Below are 13,562 nucleotides of genomic sequence, written 5' to 3'. Positions count from 1 at the left end.
AACGTGGTGTTGCTCTCAAATGTACAAAAAAAGGAAGCTTATTTCATTTTTTAACTTTGATGAAAATTTCATTAGTGTGGCCTCTGCTGTTTTGAATATGCATTCTCTCATGTAACAGTGGTGGATTTGGTTACACTTCGTAATTCTGAAGGTTCTTTGATTCCGAAACACGTAAATTGCCTATACCTCGATGTTTGTTAATCCGAACATTTCTGGCGTTATTCCGAATGTTCGTTATTCTGAAGGTTCAATAATCCGAAAACGAAATAAGGTTCTTTAGTCCGAAAACGAAATAAGGTTCGTTGTTCCAAAGTTTTGTTAATCCGAAAACAAAATAAGGTCCGTTGTTCCGAAGGTTCGTTAGTCGGAAAACGAAATAAGGTTTGTTAATCATTACGTTTTCGGACTAATGAACCCTCAAAATTATGAACCTCATTTCGTTTTCGGATTAACGAACCTTCGGAAGTACGAACCTTCGGAAATACCAACCTTCGGAATAACGAACCTTCGGAATATCCGAATCTTCAGAATAATGAAGCTTCGGAATTACAAATGTATGCGGAAATTCAGCCAATTCCAAGTTTGCAGCACTGATGAGTATCTGCACTGTCTCTAGCATGATACTCTCCTATTTTGATATCCAGTGGAAGTTGACTTTTTATTCATATAGGTATTAACTTGACTTTGGTTATTTTAACAAAAAGTAATAAAAACAATTCTGGAACTTGGAATAGACTGCCAAGCACTGGTGTAACACATATTGCCCTTCTGAACATACTCAATGTTGCGAATTGATCAGCCTGGTTTAAAGATAAATGAAAGTAGTTGCAGTAAACACTGATTTCACGAGAAAGTCTTTGAAACCAGGCTTAATATCAGTATATCATTGAGAATCTAGATCTGGGACAGTTACATAAACTGAACTTTGTGAAAACTTGAAATCTATGCTGAAAAATGTTCACACTGAAGTTCAACAAGACAGATAAGCGCACATGGAACAGTGTATTATTATTCCTTTGAATGTCAGCCTGACACTTAACCCGAATCCTGTGCTTATTTGCTAATTTCTCAGCAATTGCACAATTTCTTCCAGAATCCTTTGGCACATATTTTTTATTTACACAAACAGACACTTTGGTGGTCATTTCATTGGATTCTGTACGAACTCATTTTGATATCATTACCCCAACTGGCATTTATCTTTAATAGATAATGGTGATTTCCCTGGTCAGATCAGGGAAATTCCTTGTCTGATTCTTGGTGATCAAAGGGGGTTGATATGCTAGACAGCACAGATCATACAGCAGTACAGCATGCAAACTTGGAATGGGCTGAAAATCACTTACATAATAGATTGTGTATTCTAAACCATTGAAGCAAGACTAAAGAAACCTTTATAAAAGTTATAACATGAAATGAGCTTCCTAGTTCTATGCATTTTAATTGTAATCAATTTTAGATTTAATTCAGCCTTATGTCAGAGGTACAGGTGGGGGGATGCATTGTATTAAAATAGTATAAAAGAAATCATCTGGGATAAATATTTTACTTAGACATATCAATGTCCACTCATAAGTCCAGTTAACTTTATGATGAATAAAGCAAGTGGCATTGTTTGTATACTGAGAAATCCATCTATTTTCTACCATTTCTATTCCTATCAAAGGCATGAGGCATGAAAAAAAAAATTGTGGAATGGAATTTTACATTTGTGGAATGGAGCTTTACATTTGTGATATTCAGCCTAGGGAGAAAGGGGGAAATTTATGTGGATGGTTGTATAGGATGTGTTGATTTTAAAACTGTTTCCTGGTCCATAATTATGCTCCATATTGTTATTTTTTCAGTGAGCTATTTATCTTGTTTTTGTTTTTACTTCACTAGTGTACACTTTTCCCAAGGTTTAATGTTCATCATTTCCATAATTTGTCTGTCATTCATAATCTCCTCTGAATGCACAATGAAAGAATGTCTACTCCCCTGTTTCCCCTTGACATCCTATTTCTTTGATTGCACAAATCTACTTTTGTTCATACAAAGCTGCATTATGTAGGTCCACCCCCACACTCTCAGTTCAGTTTGGTTTCTGTTTTCAGTTAAATCTTCCATAAGCTTCAACCCAATTCTGGGGTTGGAAATGACACTTCCCTGTTTGCGATCAGGTTTTTATGAAACAGGTTCTACATCAGGTCTTCATCTGCATGTTTAGCAGATTTATGATTTCTTCTGCTGGCAAGATTTACTGGTATTTGTAAACTTTTATTATTGGATATTAATATTCATTTTTTTGGGATGAAAGATGTGTACATAACAGACTCTTCAAATCTATTTTAATTTATACTGTATATTGTCAATCAAGAAGCTATGGTTTGTCAAGTCAAAAGATATGTCTTGTCTTGTAATTTTGTATCTATTCTTAGAGAATCTTTTTAATATTTAATTTCAGTGAATTTCAAAATATCACTCAGAGAATATCTTTTGACTTTGCTTTATTTACAACTTCTATAGAGTTAACTGTCTGTTGTTTGGTGGCCATAGGCCCAAAGAGTTGACATTCTTATGATCAATTATTTAATTGAAATTTATTTTTGAACGTAATAGAGAGTATTGGGTGTTGCATGATATATTCACTACATGTATATACAACATGCACAGTGCTCATGTAGTCACAATATCTTGATTTTTTTTTAGTCTCTCTGTACTCTCTGTAAAAATCATAGATTTGATAGTTCCTTTTCGAAGTCATGGAGCTTTCCAATTATTACATTTTTTTTTAGATCATTTGAAGTCAGGCCCTACTTTTTCCACCAATATTTTCTTCTGAATCGTAGGAAATCTAATGATGCAATCCTTAATTTGATCCATGACATAAGGGATGTTTCATGAGTATATTCATGTAGTTTAACAAGACCTTTTGAACAACTTAAGAATAGTGTGCCAAATTGATCTATTAATTATGTTTAGTTAATTGTGTAAGTGGAAATATGCAGATTTTGACTATCATTGTTACTTTAATAGACTTACAGATATAAAGGCAAAGAAATTTTAAAAGGGGCTTTTGAAAACAGCAAAATGTATGGCCCAATACTCATGAGACTTGGCACACACAGTCACCTGGAAGTGAAGATGTGCAAAACACACTTTTACGTATGCATCAAATGCTGTGTTGGGTTATGTGTTGCCATGGTATTAACCCTTAGTTAGGGAGGGGGTCAAACCTCAACAAATATCGCAACTATGCCACAGAATGTCGGACTATCATACTTCTATTTTAAACTTTATCTTCCATAATACCCATTTCATGTGGCACAATAGTAGTATTCAGTAGCATATTACAGTCACTACATATACCTTGGCATTTATTTACATGTTTTGTGATGAAATGGCCCTCAAGTCAGAAAATAGGTGTTACAGACTTACAGTCCATGCTTGTGGTCAATTTTATTGTTCTTGTAATCAAGATGTTTTTAGTCTTTTTCTTTTTCATTTCTCCAAGAGTTCTGTTGTGTATGTTAGTTTCATGATTTTCTTAAAGCACTATGAGTGTTGGCAGGCAGACCTTTGTGTGCTATACCAGTAGCCATTCTAATAATTATTACATTTTTTTAGAGAATCAGATCATGACCATGTAATCGTAAAATTGCTTCACTTTGAAGGAAACTTTTTGTTCTGATGTTTTATTGTTTCACATTATGGCAAAAGAAGCTGCTGAAAACTGCTTATCTAAAAAAAGAGCCAATGGAGTAAATTAGAGAGTCAAAAGGGGCCTAAGCTTTCGATCCTAGCAGAATCTTCTTCGGAGGCAAAAAAAAGAAGAAGATTCTGCTAGGATCGAAAGCTTAGGCCCCTTTTGACTCTCTGTTTCACATTATGTCAAACTTAAACTTTGAAATGAGAGAGAAATAATATGTTAGTACCAACCTTGTGTAATCAGGAAAACTGCTTTGTGAAATACAGTCGATAATGTACATGTCAGTCTTGTATAACTCCAAATTTTGTCCAAATCTATTAATGAGACCTCTAATATTAATATTCATGAATTCATATTTTACCAAGGTCAGAGTTGTTTCTCAAGACTCATAAAGACTTTCAACTATTATGACTGCTATTTATTGTATCTCTCCTGGGCCCGGTAACATGAAGGTTAGCAATTAATCTCTTAATTGAAAGAACGTTTCTGATTGGTTCCCAGTCAGTCTAGTGAGCAAAGTGTGCATGCAACGATGATCGTGATAGGCCATTTCAATTAGTGATTGATCGCTAACCTTTGTGTTACAGGGACCAGGAAACATCCATTGCAATTGGCTGCCGAACCCTGTTACCATGGGTAGCTGCCATAATGGCAAAATTACCATAGTCATATTAACTCTTTATGAAACGAAAGTCTTGTTTAAATGTTGGGTAACAAAGTTCAGCATGTGTTTTGCACATAAGACACATAATTTAACTCACATGTTTAATATAATGAACACAGAATGATGTCATGAATTTGTCTGCAAACGTTTGAATTGAAGTTGGTCCACAGATTTTTCCTTTTCAGCAAGGGAGCAATAAACAGCTCCTTTTTTTCTGTGTTGATTTCAAATTTAGTTCTCACACAGAATACTTTGTTGCCTGGCTTTCTTGTTTTAGCTTTGACTTGGCATTGTCAAGCCATATATTGGAATGAAAATTTAGATAGATTTTTAGTTAGCTTGGAATGAGAAAATAACATTTCATGTCTGTAAAATGCACAACATACAATTAAAAAAGTGTGTGCTTGTCATTGCCATTCATTTGTTCACTGTTTCAATTTTGTTAGAGTTATTCAAGGGCGATTGTTAAACCAGCCCTGTGATTTGTGTTGAATGATTTTATTATATTTTATTACTGAAATCAGTAAATAAAAATTATAAAAAATGACAGCTCCTTATACCGTATATCAATTTATCAGAATTCTCTAAGCACTCTACAAATACTAAAGCAGAGCAGTTGCTGCATACTCTGTTATCAGGAATAATTCCTGCCTGGTTCCCATTTACCTCACCTGGATAAATGGATACATTTCTTGCTGAAGGAAATTAATGTCTGAAGTAGATACATATATATTTCTCGCTGTCTACTTGTTTTATTATTTTTAGCAATTCTATTTTATGTTCATACTGTTTCAGGACAGATTATAGACCTATGGTTAACCATGTGTCATTTTTGTGTGGATTTTAAATATTTTGAGCACATTTCTTTTGTTGTATATTATACTATGATAACAGAGTCCATATCAGTGGCCATGTACATTATGTAATGCGCATTGACACATATTTTTCAATCCATACATGTATAGGGAAAAAGAATTGTGATATGTACAAAAGTATATTGGTTTAGATGATTCTATAGATGATTTTCAATGAGGCATTCTGTTGACTTGTCATTAGTGTAAACTATTCTGTGCTGTTTACCGGTAAGAGAAAGCATATAAAAAAAGATGTATGGCACGCCATGTATCACTGCATTATAATTAAATATGAATGTAAACATTGACATAAAAATACGTAGTTTACAATGCCTTGTTTGTATTTCTCTCTGAAATTGGTAGTGTAAATTGATTTCATTTAATGTTACTGTACCCGGGGGGGGGGGGGGGGAAAGAGTTACCAGCTACTTAAACTTTTAATGCACTTAAAATCACAGTTGTGCAGTATACACATCAAAGCATCATTCATAATGATTTTTTAACATGATTTATCTAATTCCTTGACTACCTTGATCGTTTTACTCACAAATTTCTAGTAACATTCCATCATATCCAAAACTCTTTTCCACTCGGTCATATATTTTTTGACATCATAGTTTCATTTAATTTACTTTACAATCTATCTTGCTTTATTTATTCCCATATTTTCAATAATTGTGCATCTTATGAGCATATTTTACTAGTCGAGTCAATCTATCCAGAATAGGGGGTAACCCACCACTAATTGCAACACGGGATATTCCACTGAAATTCTTTTCAGGAAGGTCCCCTAAACATACTAAAAGTCCCCCAAATCCAAGCAGTGGAAATCTATGATATTTGCGTATTATGCAAATTATGCATAAAAAGTTAGAAAAATAAGAGAAATAATCCAAAGATTACAAATTATGGTTCCAAAATAATTCAATTTTAATAAAATTTCGTGATGAATAACTGAATTCAATATTTTTAATCATAAGTTCAAACAAATCTACCTCATTTGCATATTACGCAAATAAGCATCCTTATATGAAAAAGAAATAAAGATGTGACTTCTCATATCGACGGCTTGAAAACATTTCATTAATGTTGACATTTATATGCTACTATCACTAAGCATGAGAATTCATCCTAATGCCTGAAAGTTAATCTGCATATTATGCAAATTAATTTGCATAATAATAACGGTATGTTTACCCAGGGTACTTCAGTCCCGAAAACTGTTTTCCCAGCGGGCCCTGCTATTATTGTTACCCGGCTAAGCCAGGGTACCTATTGGGTGCACACAGCTTTTTGTGGAATTACTTCCTGCCAGTACCCATTTACCTCACCTGGGTCGAGTGCAACACACTGTGGACGAATTCCTTGCATATTATGCAAATTAGCCATTAAAGAATGAGAAAAGAACTCATTTATTCATCATAAACTTTTGTTCAAATTACATTTAATCATTGGATTATTTTCCTTCCACTTAATTTGTAATCTGGATTATTTATCTTATTTAAATTAGATGCATTTAGACCAAAGCAATGAACATTCTGAGCAGATTGGCAGTATAAGACATGCTAGCCAGCTAGCGTGAATCGCGTGCTAATTTCTTATTTATATGTTGATGGCACATTCCGAGTAACAATACGGGATATAATTTCTTTTTTTAAAATGTCATGAACTACAAAATGAAATGTAAAGAAATTTGTATTTACTTTTCTGCTGGATGACCTTACCCGCAAAATAAGTTGAATTGCATGTATAGTGATATGCACAGATGAACGATGGTATGCGTATACTTCCGTTTCACTATAGTCCACACATTAAAATATTTCGAAGTCCATCCCCGTCTCCTGACAATGAATTCAAACTGACCCCCTCCCCTGCATCTGCACCTGCCCTACCAGCAGGCGCGGATCCAGAGGGGCACAGGGGGCACTCTTAATGATCACATCATATTGATCTAGACTGAAATGTTTTCATAACTGTTTGTGCAATGAATTTGTAAAACTTATCATGAACTTACGTTCAATTTTTATCATTTTCTGCACTCCAATTTCCAATATAATTTTCTTATTTACAACTTATGACTAATTTGCATAAAATGTGAATTTTGTGAATTTCCTACACTGTTAAAAAAACCCTGATTTTACAGAAAAATAAAAGAAGATTTTGCAGAAAGCAATACCAGAATCATTCTTTAAATTCATGAAACAGTAATTTTTTCTGCAATTTAACAGAACAGGTCTGTTAGAAAAAGGGGAAAAGAGTGTTTTATTTAAGGAAATTTGTAAGATTACACACACCAAATACCAATTTCCTGTAAGATTACGCAATCTGGTAAGATTACAGGTGTTCTCGAGACTCTGCTGCAGGAACTTCTTTTAGTTTAAGGATAAATTTTCTAACAGTGTATGGTTGAATATTGTAGGAGTTTTAATATGGTGTTTAGGAAACCTTCCTGTAAGGCAATGTCATATTCTTATTTCAATAGATAATCTACTTGCAATTTTGAGGGATGTATCACCAGTGTGTATTCTTATATTAGATACTTATTTGCATAATATGCAAATTGCACTACAGACACTAAGCTAAATATGAATGTATTCAACGTCCTCAGTGATAGCAGCATGTAAATTTAAATATTAATGAAATGATTTCAAACAGTCAGTGTGAGAAAAAATTACAATATCCTGACTTTTTGCCCATATAAGGACGCTTATTTGCATAATCTGCAAATGAGGAAGATTTGTTTGCACTTTTGATTAAAAACATTGAATACAGTTATTCATCATGAAATTTTGCCAAAATTAAGTTGTTTTGGACACTTATTTTGTAATCTTTGGACTTTTTTCATTATTTTTCTAACTGTTTATGGCTAATTTGCATAATATGCAAATTTCATAAATTTCCACTTATTGGATTTCTTGGGACTTTTAGTATGTTGTTAAGGGGAGTTCCTGGAAAGCATTTTAGTGGAATATCTCGTGTTGCAATTAGTGGTGGATCAAACACTATATTGACTGGACTGTATACAACGCCATTCAGTATGCTCAGATTTTTAAAGGAAACATCTGAAAAAGAGTTTGACTGGCTTGTTGGTACAAGATAATAGATGGAAATGACAGCATGGATACAAGTGGTGTTAGGAATTGAAATCCTGCAAGTTGACACGTGAGTGTTAATAATATACTGTGACAAAATGAAATCTTTCGGAGAGTAAGGGACTCATGATAGGTTTGCAGTAAACGATTTGTGATACATCGCAAAATTGCCTTCTTTCGAAAACACAAATTGAGTCGCATCATCAGACCCACTATTGACATTAATTAACTCTGTCGATCACACCGAGTCTACTGTCATTAATAAAGAGTGCTCTCAGTCATCAACGATAAAACCTATATTGGCCCATATCTCTCGTCGATTTCTGTGCGCTTCGATTATTCCGGCAATTATTATTATCCATGACATCACTTTGCCCCGTTTCATCAAAATCTCAGTCAGTGTAAATTTAGACTTCATTAATCCGATGCAATTATCATATAGTGTTAAGTTCAAACACTCGCTTAAATGCGCAAAATATATTTTTCTGACTAAAGTACAATAGTAAGAGAAAACTCACTGGTTTTACAATCTAAGAGGCAAGTATACAGTTTTTGGCAGGATGAGGGGATGCCGTTTTTTCTTCAAAGCAGCAATAAGTCGACTTCTCTTTATTTCTCATGGAGCCGTAGTCTGTTTTTGGCTTTTCTCTATCAGAGATGATGAGTTCGTTAAGTATTTTGGAATTCCTCTTCTTCTTCTCCCAGTTGAGATGATCATCACCTTACGATGTACCAAGCACGGAGAATGGAAATGGTGAGTATCTCAAAAGAAACAAATAACACCAAGAAAAAGTTAGTCATTATTTCTTACAAGACTCCAAGAAAGGTTGTGCTTTCACAAAACTTGGGGGTTGGGGCATGTCCCTCTTTAAGCATGTAAAAAAATAGAAACATGGAAATGAAAACACACAAATATCGCATATTTTGGGGTTCGAAAATAAGTTTCAATGTTGAAAACATTCTAATGTTTTTTTTTTTCAATTCATATCCGGATTCTTATAAATGTTTTCTGGATTTTAATGACTTAATAACAACTTGGCATCATGATTAAATTCCCTGTTAAAGGGATGGTCCGGGCTGAAAATATTTATATCTAAATAAATGGAGTAAAATTCACAAAGCAATATGCTGAAAATTTCATCAAACTCGGATAACAAATAGCGAAGTTAAATTTTAAAGTTTAGCAATATTTTGTGAAAACAGTTATATGCACATCGTCATGAATATTCACTAGGTGGGCTGATGATGTCACATCCCCACTTTCCCTTTTCTTATGTTATTACATGAAACCATAAAGGTTTCATTTTTCATGCATGTGTTAATCATATGTCTCCATTATAATGAAATAAGTTGTGGCAAAAAATAACTACTGCACTTAATAAGTTGTCAATCCAATTGTTTTAGTTCTTGGTATAAAATTTGTTAATACACTTAATTTCATATAATAAAATACAAAAGACTAAGTGGGGATATGACATCATCAGCCCACCTATTGAATATTCATAAAGACAGGGCTAGAATATTATTGTCTCACCCGGCGGAATAGTGCAAATCTTTAAAATTCAATAACTTCGTTTATTTTTCTTATTTGCTATCCGATTTTGATCAAATTTTCAGCATTTTGCTTTGTGAATTTTATTCTTTTTACTGAGATATAAATATCTCCAGCCTGGACCATCCCTTTAATAATAGTTTGAATTAGGGAATCGCTTTGACCATGGAAAAAATAGGAACATTAATGTTTTTTTTTTCTTTAGAGTATAAAGAATTATCTTTTAGTGATAACAAACTGTTTTAGAAACAAGTGTCGAAGTCTGATACGATGACTTGCTTCTTACATTCTCAAGAACCCTCACAATCGTTAGAAGAAAACGAGGTCGAATTTCTGAATAAAAAGTAATGAAAAAAGTAATGTATGAATATAAATTAATATGAACAATAATGTTTTAAATAATTCAGGAGTCAGGGGGTGTTTCATGGAAGAGAAACATAATTATCGGATTTGGATAAGAAGGCAACACAAAATCATCGACCTAGGAAATTTTAAATGAGATCGAGTATTTATTTTCAAACAAAAGTTATCGATGATTACAAAACATATCATGACAATGATGATGATACTCATAATAACGAGGATCAGGATGATGATGCTAATGATAATGATGATGATGGTGATGATGATGATGATGATGGTGATGATTATGATGATGATGATGGTGATGATAAAGATGATGGTGATGATGATGATGAAGATGATGATTATGATGATGATGGTGGTGGTGATGATGATGATGATGATGAACTGATGATGATGATGATGAAGATGATGATGATGGAGATGATGGTGATGATGATGGTGACGATGATGATGATAATGATGATTTCTCATGGATGCTTATGAATCTGCTAAAAAAAGTTTCATGCTCCCGAATGGATATGAAGTAAATATGCGTTATGCAGAAAGAGTAACGTTTACAGAAAACGAATTATACTTGTTAAGTCCAAAATTCTCGCTTCTCATTAATTAAAAACAACTTAATTTTTCAAAGCTTTACTGGTATTAAGTTTGAGCCATATGGATAGTTTCCCTTTCTTTGTGCACATTTATATAAAAAATGAGGAAAACTGAATTGTGTACATCTCCATCATACAGGTTTTCTCCGGCTCTGATGCTATATCTTCTCTGTGTAATTCCGGGTATCGGTTTCTTGCATGTGGATATCCATGAAAGAAGAATGAAACGGATAGGTGACCCGGAGGTATCCGAGTGCGAGAGAATGGTGAAAAACTTTTCGTCTTTTCCTGATTTAAACTACGGAGATTATAACTTCAGTCTGGTAGGTAGAAACATCTAATGAGGTAAAGTTATTATGTAGTGGCAGTACAGTATTACAAATGCAATTATACCAGTATACTGGTGGTGTTATATCATTATCGTTATTGTTATCATAATAATAATAATTATAATAATAATAATAATAATAATAATAATAATAATAATAATAATAATAGTGATAAAAATAATAACAATAATAATGATAATAATAATAATAATAATGATAATTATAATAATAATAATAATAACAATAATAATGATAATAATAATAATGATAATGATAATTATAATAATAATAATAATAATAATAATAATAATAATAATAATAATAATAATAATAATAATAATAATAATAATAATACTACTACTACTACTACTACTAATAATAATAATAATAATAATAATAAAAATTTTAATAATAATAATGTCAAAGTCAAGAGGGCTTGCCATTTTTAAAAGCATTGTTTTTTAGGCAAGCCTTGTTACAATCGATAATGTCGGAACAACGCTTAATGTCACACCAACGCATAATGTCGTAGCTTTTCTACTAGACTACTAACGCAGCGGTGTTGACTCGGGTTAAATACAAGACATAAAATATGTTTTCACTGATTCATTTGTGCAAGCTCTGTCCTATGAACGTTTTTAGGGGCGTGTCTTGTGGGGCAAGTGTGGATGCAGAGAAGGGTGTTCATTTCATTCATTGTCAGGAGAAGGGGTGGACTTTGAAATATTTTAATGTGTGGACTTTGAAATATTTTAATGTGTGGACTAGCGAAACGGAAGTACGCATACCATCATTCATCTGTGCATGTGCAATTCAATTTATTTTGCGGGAGAGTAAGGTCATCTAGCAAAAAAGTAAATACAAATTTCTTTACATTTCATTGTTGTTCATGACATCTAAAAAAAGAAATTATGTTTCGTATTGTTTCTCGGAATGTGCCATCAACATGTAAAAAAGAAATTAGCACGCGATTCGCGCTCGCATATCTTATACTGCCAAAAACTGCTCAGAATGTTCATTGTTTTGGTCTAAATGCGTCAAAATATCCGAAAGTTGAGCTCGCACTTCGCGCTCTCATTATCTATTTGAGCAATGTGAGATAGCCTATCTTGTTTGTAAGAATAAAGCTTACTAAATGTACTTATACAACTTCAGTCTTTATTGGGACTGTTCCCTTTATAAACCAACAGCAAAAATTGGCTTTTAGCGGCCGATCGGGGAAATTATTATATGGATGAAAACATTTTGCGCCCTCAGGGGCGCTTTTGGCGAGATACTGCTTTATAAAACTGTATTAGAAAAACACATTTATGCGTGCTTTGCCCCTGAACTGCAGCAGGGACCCTAAAGTTGGATGCAGCGCCCTAGTCTCAAAACGTTTGCGCTTAACACTCCATTTTGTGAAACCGTATGTCAAATAAACTTTATGTCCCCTCTTTTCCTATGCCACCAACCAGTTTCAAAATCCTGGTGCCACCAGTGCTTGGTGGCTCTCGTTATTCAGAATAAAAACGAAAATAGGTTGTCAATGCATGTAATAAGAAATTGTATAATGCCCGGTTATTCTTTTTAAAGGATTACGTAGATTTTTTTCTGTGAGGAGGGGATGTGAAAAACGAATCTTACGTGATTATTTAATGATTTCATGCACATTTTAGCGAATTTTGTGAAACTCTTCAGTAAGAGGATTTTCATATTTTTCCGAGGGGGGGGGGGGATTTATTCTGCCCCTACTTCTACTATGGTAACAGCGATATATCCGATTTAGGACGAGCTTCCAGAGCCACAAGATTTGGTTCCTCCCAGAGCTCGAGGGGCCGGCCGGGGCCGGCCACTTCCATTGACGAGTGGATACCAGGCGCGACCACGTGTAAAAGGGATTTCATTTTCTAAAGTGAGCACGTTACGTATATGTAACATTATAAGGGTGTCAACTAAAACTATATTTAAAATACTGAAAAAGGGAATATAATTCGTAAAAAAAGCTACGTATTTTTGGTCAAATTTCCAATACTTGAAAAGGAATGCATTTTCATAGTATGGAAAAAAACTTGCTTCCCTTGTTTAGGGTGCTTTTCGAAACCTCATAATCGCCTGGTGTCCCTTCGTCAATATGGAAGTGGTCGATCCCCCGGGAATTTGAATCTAATCCCCATTTCGGGGAAATAAAGAAATGCCCATAAAATTGTGTGCTAGATTACTTATCATTTGTGTATAGGAGAGAGTAAAAGAAAAAAAACCCTGTAAATTCGGATGGTTTTCAGACGTATTGCAACGCATGTATGTATGGGTGTACGTGGGTGTGTGCGTGGGTGTGCGTGCGTGTGTATGTATGTATATATGTATGTATGTGTGTATGTATGTGTGTATGTATTTATCTTCCCATCTATCTATCTATCTATCTGTCTATCTACCTAT

At 33.8% G+C, this 13,562-nt stretch overlaps 1 protein-coding gene across 1 annotated transcript in view; it reads left to right on the top strand.

The window, feature by feature from the left end:
- The first annotated feature begins 8,782 nt into the window (after window positions 1-8,782).
- LOC121423141 (transmembrane protein 26-like) overlaps window positions 8,783-13,562 on the top strand; it is an 11,163-nt gene continuing 6,383 nt past the window's right edge. Inside the window, exons 1-2 of the mRNA XM_041618441.1 lie at window positions 8,783-9,055; window positions 10,955-11,138. Of these exons, the coding sequence (XP_041474375.1) occupies window positions 8,862-9,055; window positions 10,955-11,138 (378 nt within the window). The 5' untranslated portion in view covers window positions 8,783-8,861. The remainder of the gene's footprint in view (window positions 9,056-10,954; window positions 11,139-13,562) is intronic.

The sequence above is a fragment of the Lytechinus variegatus genome, chromosome 10 (assembly GCF_018143015.1).
Source record: "Lytechinus variegatus isolate NC3 chromosome 10, Lvar_3.0, whole genome shotgun sequence".
In the NCBI taxonomy this organism is placed as follows: Eukaryota; Metazoa; Echinodermata; class Echinoidea; order Temnopleuroida; family Toxopneustidae; genus Lytechinus; species Lytechinus variegatus.
Note: the sequence above shows the minus strand (reverse complement) of the source record. Positions and strands in the feature narration are given on the sequence as shown.